Source organism: Osmerus mordax, chromosome 18, assembly GCF_038355195.1.
Source record: "Osmerus mordax isolate fOsmMor3 chromosome 18, fOsmMor3.pri, whole genome shotgun sequence".
NCBI classification, from domain to species: Eukaryota; Metazoa; Chordata; class Actinopteri; order Osmeriformes; family Osmeridae; genus Osmerus; species Osmerus mordax.
In genome coordinates, this window is record NC_090067.1 from 3,427,456 (window position 1) to 3,444,290 (window position 16,835).

A 16,835-nucleotide genomic window follows, 5' to 3' on the forward strand; every position below is an offset into this window, starting at 1 on the left:
TACCCACAGTGGGGTCACTCTCCCAGAACCAGCCAGCTCTCTGAAATCAACCAGAACCCCAACTACTGCCCTCAGCACTCCATCACTCATCCACTGGCTGGCTGGCTGGCTGGCTGACAGGCTGGCTGACTGGCTGAAGGCTTCCCCTCCCCCCCTCCTCCTCTTTCTCCTCCTCCTCCTCTCCTTCCCCTTCCCTCCTCCTCTCCTCCCCCTCTCCAGAGCTGATGTATGTAGGTGACATTTCACCGGGAGCAAAAAACCGTGAGGATGTCTCACGGCAGCGAGGCGCCATTTGGGATTGAATAATTGCCTGTGTCTGAGGGGCCATCTTGCAGCGAGCGGTCTGAGGAAAACGTGAGGGAAGAGGAGGAAGAGAAGTAGGCCAAGACGAGAGAGACAGACGTACACCGCTGAGGGTGTCAGCCTCACATCTCCTTCACAGGGAGAACACGCTCTACATCCCTGCCTCACCAGACGGGCACCTGATAGAGGGGAAGTCGTGACTCCTGCTGCCCCCCTCTGGCAGCAGGAGGGGGGACAAGACTTCTGCTGTAACCCCCCCAGGTCATTACACTCACCTGACACCACTTCCCTCAGGCTCTGTAACCCCCCAGCCAGGCTGAACTCTGTCTGTGCTTTATCCTCCAATCCTCTAATCCTCTAGAGAAATGGCACCTCTACCCACATGTGCTGCGAGAGTATACGTGGGGCCCGACACTTACAATGTAGAACTAGACTATAGGTGATTAGGTAGACGTTATAAGTGATGAGTTATAGAACTAGACTATAGGTGATAAGGTAGACGTTGTAATGAGTTATAGAACTAGACTATGTAAGGGATAATGCCCGTGTACAATATCACCTGATAATGGACGATGCTGATGCTTGAACCGTCCGACGCAACAGCAGTTTTCATGCGTTTTGCAAAAGAAAATCTTAAGTTTTTTAACGTTAGACAACTCTGATATTTCTAGTTTGCTCAACTCAGAACCAACACTGGCTTTCCTTTGACTGAGCTATTAGCCCGAAAGCTAAAGTTTATGCTAGCAAGATTAAAAGGCAATAACATTGTGTACGGTTGACAAACAGTAAATATAATTGTACAGTATGTTTGACAAGAAGATTTGCTAGCTAACCAGCCATGTCGCTGTCCCAAAATCAATATCAAGATTTTCACGAACAAAGTATCGACCATATACTAGTACTACAGTACGGCTGCAGCCTGTTGAGCGAGTTGAATAGCAATTGGATGTGAGATGACCGCATCAAAGTTGACATATTCTCCAAACAGTAATTATAATTTGACAGTATGTTTAACAACAAGACTAGCCAGCTATCGAGCCATGTCATTGTCCCCAAATAAAATCAAGATTTTTAAGAAGAAAATAATCGGCCATGTGTAGAGTTGCTACTGTCGTGTTGGCCGCTTTTTGACAGACAGTTTTGCTGCAATTACGTAGTAGGTGTCTGTACATCATCGGATAATGTACACCCCTGCAGCCAATCAGAATCGAGTATTCACCCAGACCATGGTATAAAGGTGATTATGTAGACGTTATAAGTGATAAGTTATAGAACTAGACTAAAGGTGATTAGGTAGACATTATTAGTGATGAGTTATAAAACTAGACTATAGGTGATTAGGTAGACGTTATAAGTGATAAGTTATAAAACTAGACTATAGGTGATTAGGTAGACGTTATAAGTGACGAATGATCTAACTAGGCTGTAGCTGACGCAGAAGCTATAGGTGGTTTTTACCGGACAGTGCTGTAAAATACTGCAGTGCTCCAAACATGGAGTGTGCGTGTGTTTGTGCGCGAGCGCGCGACCGTACTGTTGTAGGTGATGTTGAACCCCCTCCCGGACATGGAGTGGTCGGCCTGGAACTCCAGCCGGAGGACGTTGGTGTTGGAGGTGAGGTGGGAGGGAGACTCGGCCCCGGAGAAGCGGCCCAGCACGCCGGCATCCAGCATCTCGCCGTCCTTCACCGTCAGGAAGTCGTACGGCGCCTCCAGGTCAAAGTCGTTGAAGGCCAGGTGGATCCGGCTGCCCGGGTCGGACAGGATCAGCCACACGCAGTTCATGTTGTTCCCGTAGCCTTCTGGGTAATCCGGCGAGAGGACGGTGCCCATGGGGGCGGTGAAGTTGGACAGGCACGGGACTGGGGGGGGGGGGAACAAGGGGGGGGGGGAGGAAGAGGGGGGGGAGGAAGAGGGGTGCGGGGGATCGTTCATGTGCGGTTCACGAGTGGTCAGTGTATGGTTCATTCTGTGTGTGGTTCACAGTATGTATGGTTCACACTGTACGTAGATGGAGTCAGGTGGCTGAGCGGTGAGGGAAACGGGCTAGTAATCCGAAGGTTGCCAGTTCGATTCCTGGCCGTGCCAACTGACGTTGTGTCCTTGGGCAAGGCACTTCACCCTACTTGCCTCGGGGGAATGTCCCTGTACTTACTGTAAGTCGCTCTGGATAAGAGCGTCTGCTAAATGACTAAATGTAAATGTAGATGGTTGTGTGGTCGGTGTGGGTTGTGTGTGGGACTCACAGATGCACATAGGGATGTTGGCAGACCACTGGTTGTTCTCCTGGCAGGAGATGGTCTTCTCGCCGATGAGCTCGAAGCCAAACTGGCACTCGAAGCGCAGCACGCCCCCGTTGGAGAAGCTGTCCCCCTCGCGCATGCCGTAGAGGGGCGTGCTAGGGTCTCCACAGCTCTCCTTATCAATCTCTGGATGGGGGGGGGGAGGGGGATTATGAGATTTAGTCTTGTTTACACACACACACAAGCACACTCATTCTTACATATGTGTGCGTTACATGTGTGGGTGGGTGTACATGTGTGATGTGTGTGTGGGGTGTGTGTGTGTGTGTGAGGGTCTCTGTAATACATCTGCGCAGACAGCACAGCACAGGGTCAGAGTTGACCCCAGACCCACCCCTCCCCCCTCCGCTCCCCTGTGCGCTCTCTCACCAGCGCTAACAAAACTCCAAGAAATCATATGAATGTGGTGGTGGTGGTGGGGGGGAGTTAGGGGGGATGGCAAATGATATTAAGGCTGGATCAGTGTGAAGCTAGGGGCTGGTGGGGGGGGGGGGGGGAGCACCCTAGGTGTAATAGAAGTCTTTGGAAGTGTGATATATTACATTAATTTCCATCATGACACCCTCTTTATGGGAGGCACAATACGAGGCGGGCAGCTCCGTCCGGCTTGCGAGGGGGGTGTGGGTGTGTGGGTGTGGGTGTGTGTGTGGGTGTGTGTATGCGTGCGCGTGTGTGCGTTTGTGAGCGCCTGCCTGTGCGTCTTGTGAGAGAACGTGCATGCGCTTTCGTGAGTGCGTGCGTGTGCGGCCGTGCGTGTGTTCGTGAGTGTGAGGGTGTGTGTGTGTGAGTGTGTGTTTACTGCTGCTGTGTTTTACAGCTCGGCGAGAACAGAGAACAAATTGCCTTAGAATCTGAATAATCCCACGGCAGGCTTACACACAAGGTCATCCACCTGGGGCTCCCCTGCCCAGACAGCTGAGTGTGTCTGTGTGTGTGTGTGAGTGTCCGTGTGTGTTGCTGTGTGTGTGTGTGTGTACATATACATTTGTACATCAAGATCAATGTTGCTCTGATCAGACCAGATATTCGGTCAATACTGCATACACACAGGCACACCCCCCCCCCCCCCCAACCCCCACACACACACATAAGCATGCACTCTTCCAGGCGCACACATTTAGATCGACAACTCAACACACACACACACACCACACCGCCCTCCTCCGCACACACATTAAAGTAGGGATTTAGAATGCTTCAGTAGATCTGGCTTCTAGCATGTCTTCAGGCGCCATCCTGGTGCTGCGCTGCAGTAATGTGTTTGAGACAGAGCTTCTAATTGTGACTAGTGTTCCTCCCCTGTGTTCCAGCCGCATTCCTCACAAGCCTGGCTGAGGCTTAATGGCCATAATTAGCAGCATGTTTTAATTACCACATGCTGAAATTCACTCAGAAAACCACAAACCACTCTCCGGTTTTCTATTGAGAACGACATCATGTTTCTCATATAATCTGCCTCCTCCTTTCCTCTCCCCTTCCTCTCCCCGCTTTTCCTTTTCCCTCGACTCAGCTCGTTCTCTTCCTCATTCTCTCCTCTTCTCTCGTGTCCCTTTTTTCGCTGTCCCCTTTTCTCCCTTGACCCCTCTCTCACCCCATCCGTCCCTCCATCTCAGAGCTTTTTAATCCCATTCTTTAGTACCCATCCTCTCAGTGGCTGCTATGAGAGACGAGCTGGAGAGGCTGGCTCATATAAAAGACTCCATTACGCCTTCTCATGTAAAACCTGCTGATATGTGTAAAAACCTGACACTTGACAGAGATGGATGGAGAGGAAAGGAGGGGAGGGGGGGAGGAGAGGACTAGAGGAAGGAGAAAAGGAGAAGACGGGAGAAGGAGAGGTGTGAGGTGTTGGGTGTCACATGGGCTGGGTCTCCTCCTATCTGTCTGTCTGTCTGTCTGTGTGTGTGTCTGTGTGTCTGTGTGTTTGTCTGTCTGTCTGTCTGTGTGTCTGACTGTATGACTGTCTGTGTGTTTGTGTGTCTGTGTGTCTGTCTGTGTGTCTGACTGTCTGACTGTCTGTGTGTTTGTGTGTCTGTCTGTGTGTCTGTCTGTCTGACTGTCTGACTGTCTGACTGTCTGTGTGTCTGTCTGTGTGTCTGTCTGTCTGTCTGTGTGTCTGTCTGACTGTCTGACTGTCTGTCTGTGTGTCTGTCTGTGTGTCTGTCTGTCTGACTGTCTGTGTGTTTGTCTGTCTGTGTGTCTGTCTGTGTGTCTGTGTGACTGTCTGACTGACTGTCTGTCTGTCTGTGTGTCTGTCTGTGTGTCTGTCTAATGAAAATGAATCCTACGTTCGGGGAGAGAGACAGCTTGCGGATCGTTTACCAAGCTAGACTGAGTCTGGCTACGAGGCGCTTCTCTGGAAAGAACACAGGCGTTCTCTCCAGAGCTTTGTCTTCATGGATTTAGCTCCATAACATGGCATAATCACATCATATTTAATTCATATCTCGCTTGCCGTTAATGTTTAATGCCGTGTGTTTCATCAATGCTTTATGCCTGACCGTAAACATGCCGCTCGCCATGTTGGGAGGGCGTTCCCCCCTCTCTCCACCCAGACGAGGACAGGGGGCGTGGCTCTATAGCAGGGGTGTCCAACTCATTTTAGTTAATGGGCCAAATACTGCCCACTTTGATCCAGATCCAGTGGGCCAGACCAGTAAAATCATAGCATAATAATGCATACATAACGACAATATTTCTCGATGTGTAAATCATTGGTGAAGGTTTTTTGATGATAAACCCTATTTTAAGGTCTTTCTACAATAAACTAGAAACATAAAGACCAAAAATTCAGACATCAGCCTACTGTTTATCTCCTCTGCTGATTCCCTCGCTTTGTGACGCGTCTGACGTCAAACGCGTCACAAAGCGAGCAGGGAGCGCTGCTGCCTGTGGCAATGAGCGCTTCTGCCTCTGGAGCAGACATCGCATTTAGGCTGGTTTTGAAGCAATTACTGGTTCGATTAAAACATTTACATTTATTCATTTAGCAGACGCTCTTATCCAGAGCGACTTACAGTAAGTACAGGGACATTCCCCCCGAGGCAAGTAGGGTGAAGTGCCTTGCCCAAGGACATCATTTTGCACGGCCGGGAATCGAACCAACAACCTTCTGATTAATAGCCCGACTCCCTAACCGCTCAGCCATCTGACCCCCCCATTTACGAAACCTTTGTACTCATAAACCTTCCATATTCGGATTCGGAATAGCAGTTACTTTTATAGAAATGTCTTTCTGTAATTTTCAAACTTAGCAAAGACATCCGACGGGCCGAGCTGGACCACCCCGGCCCGCGGGCCGTATGTTTGACACCCCTGCTCTATAGGGAGGGAGGAGGGGTGGATTGCACACCCTCTCACACCACGCCACACCCCTGAGGGTGGGGGAATAGATACAGGTTGAGACGACGTTGTATCAGGGGGGTGACCGCTAACGGTCGCTAACTGTCGCTAACTGTCGCTCCTTGAAACCAACAACTGCTGCTACCCATCTTAAAATGCAATATGTCACAACATTTTCTTTCATCAAACTGAAATTGTACACGATGACAAAGAACTATGCAGACATAAATCCACGAAGAGGCTACATTTAGCCAATGTGACAACATAATCCTCCATAATCCATTCAGTTTGCCCCCTGTCAGTGTCCATAAGAAATTCACCTCAACAAAATATGCAGAGGCTCGAAGGTAATCACCAGACATCTCTCATCCTTCATTTATTGATCCTAGTCCATGGACAGAAAGCACAATACACGTAATATCTCTCTATATCCTGTGTCACTTCCTGTCTGTGTACGTCCTGTCAGTGTGCTTCCTGTCTGTGTACACCCTGTGACACTTCCTGCCTGTGGACTTCCTGTTCCACTTCCTGTCTGGGGACTTCCTGTTCCAGCATAGTTGTCTGACTGCTGGTGTAACCAAGTGCTCTGCTGGTCCCTGCTGCCTCAGCAAACACAAACATCAGACTCGGCCTACAGCCTCCAGCACCAACATGACTCATTCCCCCACAATCCTCGGCTGACAGGAAGACAGCACATAGCCTGGGAGTGCTCTGTTCCCAGCCTGGAAGGGACTGTTAGATCATAGCTCTGAGCTGACACACACACACACACCTCCACACAGACACACGCACACACACACACCCCAGGGTTCAGAGTGAGGGAGTTACAGATAAAAGGCTTCTTTCTGTTCCTGCAGGACTCGATCATAAAGTCTCCCTCTTTCTCTCTACCTCTACTTCTCTGTCTGAAAGCCCTACAGAATGACTCCTTCCTCTACAAATCTCTCTCTTTACCTCTCCCCGTGTGCCTATCTCGATACCTCTCTCTCCACCTTTCCTTTTCTCTCTCCCTCTTTCTCTGCCTTTTTTCTCCACATCTCCTCTCCTTTCTACTCCCGCCCGCCCGCCCTCTCTCTCTCTCTCTCTCTCTCTCTCTCTCTCTCTCTCTCTCTCTCTCTCTCTGTGTCTCTCTCTTTCCCTCTCTCTCTCCCTACAGCTAGTAAAATAATCCTCATTCTCTCTCTCCCGTCTCCTCTTCCTGTCATTTTTATATCACTCCGCCACCAACACCGATCACAGCTAGGACTCTGTGTGAGTATGAGTGTGTGAGTATGTGTGTGTGTGGTGTGTGTGAGTGAGTGAGTGTGTGCGGTATGTGTGGTGAGTGTGTGCTCTAACAGGGCTCTTCCTTAACAACAGCAGTATGATTTGTGTGAGAGGCCTGAGGAGGCAAGGCCTCAGTGACCCCAGGGTTAAACTGAGAGGTCAGCGGTCACCAGGCTGCTGCTGTTGGACATGCTGTCAGGCCGACAGCACACTCACACAGGCTAGTCTATCAGCCCGACGGCACGCACACTTTCTCTCACACACACAACACACACACACCACACACACTGGCTAGTCTATCAGCCCGACGGCACGCACACATTCTCTCACACACACAACACACACACACCACACACACTGGCTAGTCTATCAGCCCGACGGCACGCACACTTTCTCTCACACACACAACACACACACACCACACACACTGGCTAGTCTGTCAGCCCGACAGCTCTGCTGTTCCACCACATCTACTCACTCTAAGACAGAGAAGCAGCCAAGGGTGTGAGTGGGGGGGGGGGGGTGCGGTGCGGTGAGCGTGTGTGTGTGGTGCGCGTGTGTGAGAGTGTATGTGTGAGAGAAGGAGAGAAAGAGAGAAAGATGGAGAGATGCAACCAGTGAGCGAATCAGCCGTTTGACATGTTGGTATAGTTGCCTCTGGTCTGCTGCTGTCCTCATTGCTTCTCTGTCCATCTCTCATCTCCTCCTCCCCCCTATCCCCCCCCCTGCCTCTCTCCCTCCCTCGCTCTCCCTGTCTATCAGTCTTCCTCTGCCTTTTTCTCAGAATCACACGTAGCCCACCCCCCCCCCCCAACACACACACACACGCCCTCACACACAGACACCCTTCCTACCTTTGTAGTTGATCTTAAACCCTATGGAGCCCACGCTCTCATCTGATTGGAGGTGGAGCCACATCTGGTGCGTCATGCTGACGATGAGGTCTGGAACGAAACTCCCCGATAAGCTGCCGGGCATAATGACAGTGTCAGCATGATGAAACACACTCAGTACAATACAGAACATGTGTACAATACAAGAGTTACCATGTACAGGGTCATGTATATATGAAGCATGTTGAGTTACTATGTATGTGGACATGTTTGTAGCTTGTTGAGTTACTATGTACAGGGTTGTGCATGTAGCATGTTGATTTACTATGTACAGGGTCATAAATGTTGTTTGTTGAGGTACTATGTACATTATGTTCATCATTATGTATGTAGGATGATGATGTGTGGGACACGGATAGATGCATCGATGTATGTAGAGTGTGTCATAATCATGTATGTAACATGTGCCATGATCATTTGTGTAAAGTGTGTGGCAGCATGTATAATTATCACGTGTGTCACATTTACAGTATAATGACCATGCATGCAGCATGTATCAGGAACACGTTTGTAGCGTGTGTGTTGCGTGGATCTTTTTTTCTTGGATATAGTGTGTGTGTATCATGCATGTGGCATGTGTTATGGCCACGTGGCATGTAGCATGTTGAGATACTCACACTTGCAGGATGGTTTTGGGGTCGCCCACCTCCCCTCCGTCGCCGATGGTCAGCGAGTCGTACGCGATCTCCAGGTCAAACTCCTCAAAGTTGATCTGAATCACCTGAATCCCACACAAACATGAATCTGAATCAATTAATCACACCCAGAGGTGAATCCGAACCACCTAAATCACAGCCAGACGGGGGCGAATCGGATATCGCTGGAGTCGCACAGACTTAAATCTGAATCAACTGATTCACACAGAGAGATGAATCGGAATCACTCGCATCACGCACAAACGGAGATTCATCTGAATCACACAGGAAGGTGAATTGATAGTCATTAAAAGTGAACCATTCAGGCTAGTTTGAGTAACTTGAGATAGGCCTTAGCCCTCCTTAATTTCCAGTTCTGCCCGGCCTCGGCCATACAGGACTAAATTACAGCTATTTACTGAAATGATCTGGAACTAAACGTCCATTTCACTCATGTAGAAGACTTTAGAAACACCCACCAGACATCAGGGAATAGTTCACTTCTCAATGCACACTGCTCTCTCTCTGTCTCTCTACCACTCTCTATATCTCCCTCTCTCTCTCTCTCTCTCTCTCTCTCTCTCTCTCTCTCTCTCTCTCTCTCTCTCTCTCTCTCCCTCTCTCCCTCTCTCTCTCTCTCTCTCTCTCTCTCTCTCTCTCTCTCTCTCTCCCATCTCTTCTTTCTGTCCTTATCTCTCTGTCCTCCCTCCTCTCACAGTAGCCCATCCCAAGGGTGTGTGTAGTGTATGGATCCATCAGGTCTCTGCCACAATGAAAACCCTTCAGCTTTTACTAATGAGACTCATTAAGATCAATATCAGTCTCATTCAGTCTCCTTGGCAACACACAGTCCTTCTCACGCCATTCACATTAAAGTGTGTTATGAGGAAACGCGTGTGCGTGTCTGTGTTGAGCGCGTGTGCATGTGTGTATTACGCTTATATGTGTGTTACTGTCTTAAAGATTGGGTATCCATGAGAATCACATAAAGCCTCTTGAGAAACATGAATGTCTGGGACACAGACACACACACACACCCTATTGTATGGTTTGTCGTCTTTCATTAAAATATGTAGTATTAGTTACAGGCTGTGTGTGCTCTCCCTTCTTTTATCCCCAACTACTAAGCCAGGTTGTCATAACACTCTCACACCACAGACACACACACACACACACATCTGTGAGAGGGAACCACCTTTTTATCAACGCCTCAGGCTCTGAAACCATGGCAACACTGGTATTCCAGCCAGTTGTCCAGGCCTGGTGGAGATGGTGAATGTGTGTGTGGTGTGTGTACATGTGTGTGAGTACGTTTCTTTGTGAGGTGCGTGTGTGAATGTCTGTGTGTGTGTGTGTGTGTGGTGTTTGTATGTTGTTGGAGTCAGGATGGGTATCGGTTCTGGAGAAAAACCACTGATTGGATATCTGCACCAATGTGAGTGTGTGTGTATGTGTGTGTGTGTTTGTGTTTGCTCATAGAGGCCTGGAAGACCTCTTGGTCATGGCTTACTGGCTATCCTCCTAAGTCCTTCACACACACTACACTGGACATCAATCTTTGTGTGTGTGTGTGTGTGTTTGACACCTGGCAGAGATACCTATCTTGTTATACTTCAATCTCATCAGAACCAGAAGGGCTGCATAGAAATCCCCAGTGGTGTGTGTGTGTGTGTGTGTGTGTGTGTGTGTGTGTACTGGACAGCCTCTGTGTTTTAATGCCCTTAGTCTGACATCTGGCAATTGGAGGAATATGTCACCTCAAAGGATGATGAATAACAGGTGGTACACCACATGAATATATACATATATAAATACTGTGTATACATACTGTAGAGGATAGAGGTGGGCATATATGCCATTATCTGGATCTGCTTCCCCAAAACTGACCTGGATCTGTGTCTGTACTCTGATAGAAACAGGAAGTGGGTTGGGCCTAACATGGAAGTCATGTTTATCTGTTTCGTGAACAGCACAGTATATTTACTGTCTACGTTAAAGGTAAAGGTACAATAGTAGCTTTTTCCATTAAAAAAGGAACGTTTTGTCCCGTTAACATGTGTAAGCTAATGAGGCCCTGAGAGAGTCGTTCAGCAACACTCACAGCTCAGTGCCAGTTGAATGTCAATTTCCAATTTTTGCTACTGCTACTTTCCAGCAGTTCTGTTCCAGCCAATTGGCTTCAGTGAGGCGGATTTCCTCCTCATTCCTGGCTTATTTTGTGAAACCACTGTCAATCAAACTTGAGTTAGAGGAAAGCACGGAATTAGGGGCGCTGTTTCTCATACTTGAATGTATTTTATAATGTCACCTATTACGATTTATCTATCCATGTTGTGAATGTAAAGTCAACCTTGTTACAGACACTTACATAATGGTAAAATAATAATAAATACATACATATATATATAATATATATATATATATAAATGTTACATATTTATGAGAAGCACATATACATGATAGTGCACATAAGCTCTTTCTTTCACTGAATTTATCAGGAAAATATGAATGTAAATATTTTTTACAAATCTTTTTTTTCTTTTCTTGTGATCATGCCAAAAAAAAACATTTAGTATGTTTTACAAAAAGTTACATGCCAAAGTTACATACAACAGGCATGTAAAAAGTGACATGCCTGTTGAACACCTTTGGGATGAACATTAACATCAGTTGCTGACCTGACAAACGCACTTTCATCTAAAATGGCCCAAATTTCCACAGACTCAAAATCATGTGGACAGCCTTCCCAGTAAAATGCTAGCTGTTCTAACCATATTAAAATCCATTGACTTGGAATGGGACATCCAACCAGCTCATACAGGTGGGATGTCCAAATAATGTTGGACATAAAATACATAAATCACGTACATCACGAACAAGTACATTTAAAGAACAAAAAAGATTAAATAATGAGGTGCCCAGTGTGTGTCTGTGCGTGTGAGAGAGAGAGTGTGTGAGTATGTCTGTGTGTGTGTGAGAGAGAGTGTGTGAGTATGTCTGTGTGTGTGAGAGAGAGTGTGTGTGAGTATGTCTGTGTGTGGGTGTGGGAGTAAATGATCATTTAACTGTGCCTACCAAAGGGATGACTGTGTGTTTTAAAAAACAGTTTATCATGAAGATAAGACAGTAGAGCGCTGTTAAACCCCAGAATGATACAGAGTGGAGGAGAGAGAGAGAGACAGAGAGAGACAGAGAGAGAGAGGGAGAGAGGGGGAGGGAGAGACAGAGAGACAGAGAGAGAGAGAGAGAGAGACACAGAGAGAGAGGGAGAGACAGAGAGACAGAGAGAGAGAGAGAGAGAGTGAGAGGGAGGGAGGGGGAGGGAGACAGAGAGAGAGAGAGAGAGAGAGACAGAGACGTGAACTGTTTGAAAGACTAAGTCTTCTTTGATCCAAGAGAGAGATAAGAGTTTTACACGATGCCTATCTCTAACACACAGAGCTGTCACTCTCTCCTAGTCCCGACATGCTCTCTATTCAGCTCTTCACTTGTTCCTTCATACGAGAGCTGATCGCTCAGGTGTCACCGGAGTTTGGTGGATGTGTACATGTGTGTGTGTGGAACTGGTGTGTTGTGTGCTACTTTAGAGAAGATCATGTGTGACTGGTGTGTGTGTGTGTGTGTGTGTGTGTGAGGCAGGGAGGAGGAATGAAGGGAGAGAGAGGAGTATAGAGAGAGATGGAGAGAAAGAAAGAAGGTGGGAGAGAGGGAGAGGGGCTGGAGAGAGAGAGAGAGAAAAGGGAGAGAGAAAAAGAGAGAGAGATACAGAGGTAGATTCTTTTAAGGATCTTATTCCAACAAACCATCAATCTCTGGACTCTGGCCAATGAGGCGACAGAATTGAATTTCTGCTTGATAAAGCATTTCCTGCTCCTGGCCAATCACAGCACTCCACTTAACATCCGCATGCAAAGGGACACTGGGAGTGTGTGTCTGTGTGATTGTATCTGTGTGTGTATGGAATGTGCATGTGTGTGAGTGTGTGGAGTGTGTTTGTGTGTGTGGTGTGTGCAAAGGCATTTATGTTAATGTTTGTGGGTGTGTATGTGAGTATTTCTGTGTGTGATTGAGTGTGTGCGTGTGTCTGCGTGAGAGTGTGTGTATCAGCATGTGTGTGAGTGTGCATGTGTGAACTATTTTCCTTCCAGCAGGAGGTACGTAGGTGAGCGTGCTCACACACACACACACACACAGACACACTCCTCTCGTCCTTCATGGTCTAACTTCAGACTCTTCTTCTGCTACGTCACTTTCTAATCTGATGCTCTCCAGTGAACATGCTGGTGTCACACACATACACACACACACACACTCTCACAAACACATTCACACACTCATTTACTCACTTACTCATTGACTGACTCTCTCTCACACGCGCACGCACGCATACACAGAGCTGGAGAATTGAGGCAGCATTAGAGGTAATGGTGTTGGTTAGATGAGAGTGCATACGACCTGAAAGGAATTCAATTCTAGTAGAGAGACAAAATGTTACAGCTCTCTCTCTCTCTCTCTCTCTCTCTCTCTCTCTCTCTCTCTCTCACACAAACACACACACCGTCTAGATCTACTCTGCTACTATCTGTATTCTCAGACTCTTAACCTACTGTTTTAATGACGGGAGCTCTGGCGAGTGTGTGTGAGTGTGTGTGTCCAGAGAAGAAGAGAGGAGGAGGAGAAGGAGGAAGGTGAACTCACTTCTCTAGATTGAATGAATCTCTGAACCCAGCATTTCCCTCCACCAAGGTTAAAAGGAGCGTTGCTATGGAAATAAATTGCTGCTCTAAAATTGCGTCTGCCAAAAACAAATGAAGCCATAAAGTTGGCCGCTGTAAGCAGCCATTAGAACTCAGTCACCCTCAGGAGAGCAGGGATCTGTGTGTGTGTGTGAGTAGGAGTGTGTGTGTGTCTGTGCATCTGTGTGTGTGCAATGTCCGTGTGTGTGTGTCTGTGCATCTGTGTGTGTGTGTGTGTGTGCAATGTCCGTGTGTGTATGTGTGTGTCTGCGTGTTTACTTGTGCATGTGTCTGTGTGCGAGTGTATGTGTGTGTCATGTGGCCGTAGCAGTGTGGTTGAGAGCATACATGTGTGTGTGTGTGTTTGTAGGCATACATGAGTTTAATTCAGTTGGAAAGAGAGACTGTGGCTTCCAGAAATTCCTGCTACACCCCCGCCTCCCCCTCCTACCCCCCCCCCCCCGAGCAGAGAGGGGGCTACAGTCTTGTCCCTGCTTTGATGGGGAGTGACGACTCCTCACGACTCCTCTCTGCTCCACACTCTCCCCTTCTCCTCTTCTCATCCTTCCTTCACTCTCCTCTCCTCCTCTCTCCTCTCTTCCTCTCTCCTCTCCTCTCCTCCTCTCCGCTCCTTTCCTGTCTCCTCTCCCCCTCTCCCCCTCTCCTCCTCTCCTCCTCTCTCCTCTCCTCCTCTCCGCTCCTTTCCTGTCTCCTCTCCTCCTCTCTCCTCCTCTCCCCTCTCACCTGCTCTTCGTCCCCTGGGGACCTAACAGAAAATGACGACAGACGACGATCCGCCGAGCGTGGTGGACACCCAGGGTCCGCCTGGTGCAGCCGTGACGACACGACACCACACATCTGCCTGCCATCACACAGCCCAGCGAGATAACACCCGCTCAGGTTTACCACCTTAACCCTCCCCAGGCTCCTCCCCCCCCCCCCCCCCCCACCACCCCCACCCGCAGACCCTCAGGTTTGGAGTGTGGGAGATGGGATGTAGGAGACTGGCCAAACCCTGGGGCTAGCATACTGCAGCACCGCAGGAGGAGAGGAAGGCAGGATGAAGGAAGGGTACAGGAGGAAGGCTAGATGAAAGAGGAGCGAAAGGAGGAGGAGGAGCAGGAGGAGGAAGAAGAATAGGAGGAAGAGGAAGAAACCATTCCCAGAAGGCTTGGCTGCTGCCTCGTATTCATCAGCAGAGATGCTCCTGTCCAGACGATTATAAAGGAGCTGGTACAGACTGCTGGCAGGCTGGAAGGTGTGTGTGTGTATGTTACAGACTGGGAGGTGTGTGTGTGAACAAGTAACTTTCCAGCCAGGATAGTTGGTCTGGAGAGTGTGAGGTGTGTGTATGTGTTTGCTGGGCTGCTGGTACGGCTTGGTGAGTTATAATCATTATGTGAACCAGGGGAGGATAGTAAAACCACAACAAACTTCTTCCTCCTCTCACGCTGAGGGATGATGATGATGAGGCATGTGTGCGCGTGTGTGTATGTGTGTGAATGTATTTGTGTGTGTTTAAGTGTATCTGTGTGTGTATGTGTGAGTGTATGATTGTGTGAGTATGTATGTGTCTGAGTGAGTAAGAGTATGTGTTTGTGTGAGACTGTGTGTGTGTGTCTCCTACCTATCTCGATTGGTGAGTCCATCACATTTAGACGACCAATGAGAGACCATAGTGGGCCCAGAGCATTCCTTCCACTGCATGAATCATCGGGGGTTGGGGGGGGTTTATGTTGCTTGTGAATATTTGATAGGGACATTGTATGTGTTCAAGGTGATCTGTGGTATTAGCACTGGCTTCCTTGGGGAGCAGTTCAACATTAGCCTGTATGCTATGTTTACATTAGCGATGGCTAGTTGCTAACTTCACCGTGATGCATTGACTTGCTAGCGTGAGAGCTTGGTCAGTACAGTCAACTTGATGCATGGTTGCTAACTACAATCACTACGCTGGCTCTCTCCTTTCTCCTCCACCCCCTTCCCCTCTCCTCCCCTCTCCTCTCACCCCCCCTCTCTCGACCCTTCCATCTCCTTTCCTCCCCCCTTCTCTTTTCTACTCTCTTCTACTCCCCTTTCCTCTACTCTCCATCCATCTCCTCCTCTCTCCTTTCCTCCTCTCCTCTCTGCTCCTCTATTCTCCTGTCCTTCCCTCTCTTCTTCTCTTCTTCTCCTCTCCTCCTCTCCTCTCTCTTCCTCTCCTCTTCCCTTCTCTATAAAACAGAATTCATCCCAGTGCCACTGAAAGAGACAGGCAGTGTTCATCACCAAGACGACGCCTGGAGAGATCATCCATCCATCCACACACACACACGCACACACACGGCGCAGTGTATGATCCTATAAAACATGGAGAACTCTCCTTCCTCCAATCAACTTCCTGCTCCAGAGAGAACTCACACTCTCTCTCTCTCACACACACACACACACACACACACACTGAGTGGCCCTGTGGCCGTCTACTGAGCACATATGAAACTTGTGGATTAATGTCAAGTACGGCCATAAAGAAGCCAGCACACCTCATAAACATCCCAGAGCCCAGCTGTAACTGATCTGAGACCAGCATTAAGACCAGCTGTAACTGATCTGAGACCAGCATTAAGACCAGCTGTAACTGATCTGAGACCAGCATTAATATCAGCTGTAACTGATCTGAGACTAGCATTAAGATCAGCTGTAACTGATCTGAGACCAGCATTAATATCAGCTGTAACTGATCTGAGACCAGCATTAAGATCAGCTGTAACTGATCTGAGACCAGCATTAAGACCAGCTGTAACTGATCTGAGACCAACATTAAGATCAGCTGTAACTGATCTGAGACCAGCATTAACACCAGCTGTAACTGATCTGAGACCAGCCATAAATAAAAACACAAACTAACATGTATTGACTTTCCATTGAATCTGATGAATGTATGAATCAGTGGCGTAGGCAGAAATTGTATTTTGGGCGGGTCAGTGCAAAAGTGAGTGGGCCTATAGTTTTTCCTAGAAATAAATGCCATTATTGTGGTGATGTTAATACATTGGCTAAAATGCAGCTAGCAAAGTTAGCTGGCTAAAGGCCGTCCAGAGAGTCTTCCTGTCGGAACCCCTAGCAACCATAGCAACCAATTACGTTCCGGAGACTTCCTACAACTTGCTTCAACAGTTACATTTTATTGGGATAATAAAAATAAACAAAAAAAATATTTTTATCAAACTTGCCTGGGCGGGCCAGTGAGTAATGTGGGCGGGCCAGTGCCGCCCTGGCCCATTATTGGCTATGCTCCTGGTATGAAGAGTCTCAATAAAGCAAGTCATTGCTGTCATTTATGGCTACATCGTTTACTGATATTTTATAGATGTGTTTG

At 48.1% G+C, this 16,835-nt stretch overlaps 1 protein-coding gene across 1 annotated transcript in view; it reads right to left on the reverse strand.

The window, feature by feature from the left end:
- Positions 1-16,835, reverse strand: part of LOC136962462 (CUB and sushi domain-containing protein 3-like) — a 164,259-nt gene that overhangs the window by 57,316 nt on the left and 90,108 nt on the right. The window contains 4 exon segments of the mRNA XM_067256247.1: positions 1,838-2,164; positions 2,549-2,731; positions 8,068-8,180; positions 8,724-8,827. Coding sequence (XP_067112348.1) covers positions 1,838-2,164; positions 2,549-2,731; positions 8,068-8,180; positions 8,724-8,827 — 727 coding nt within the window.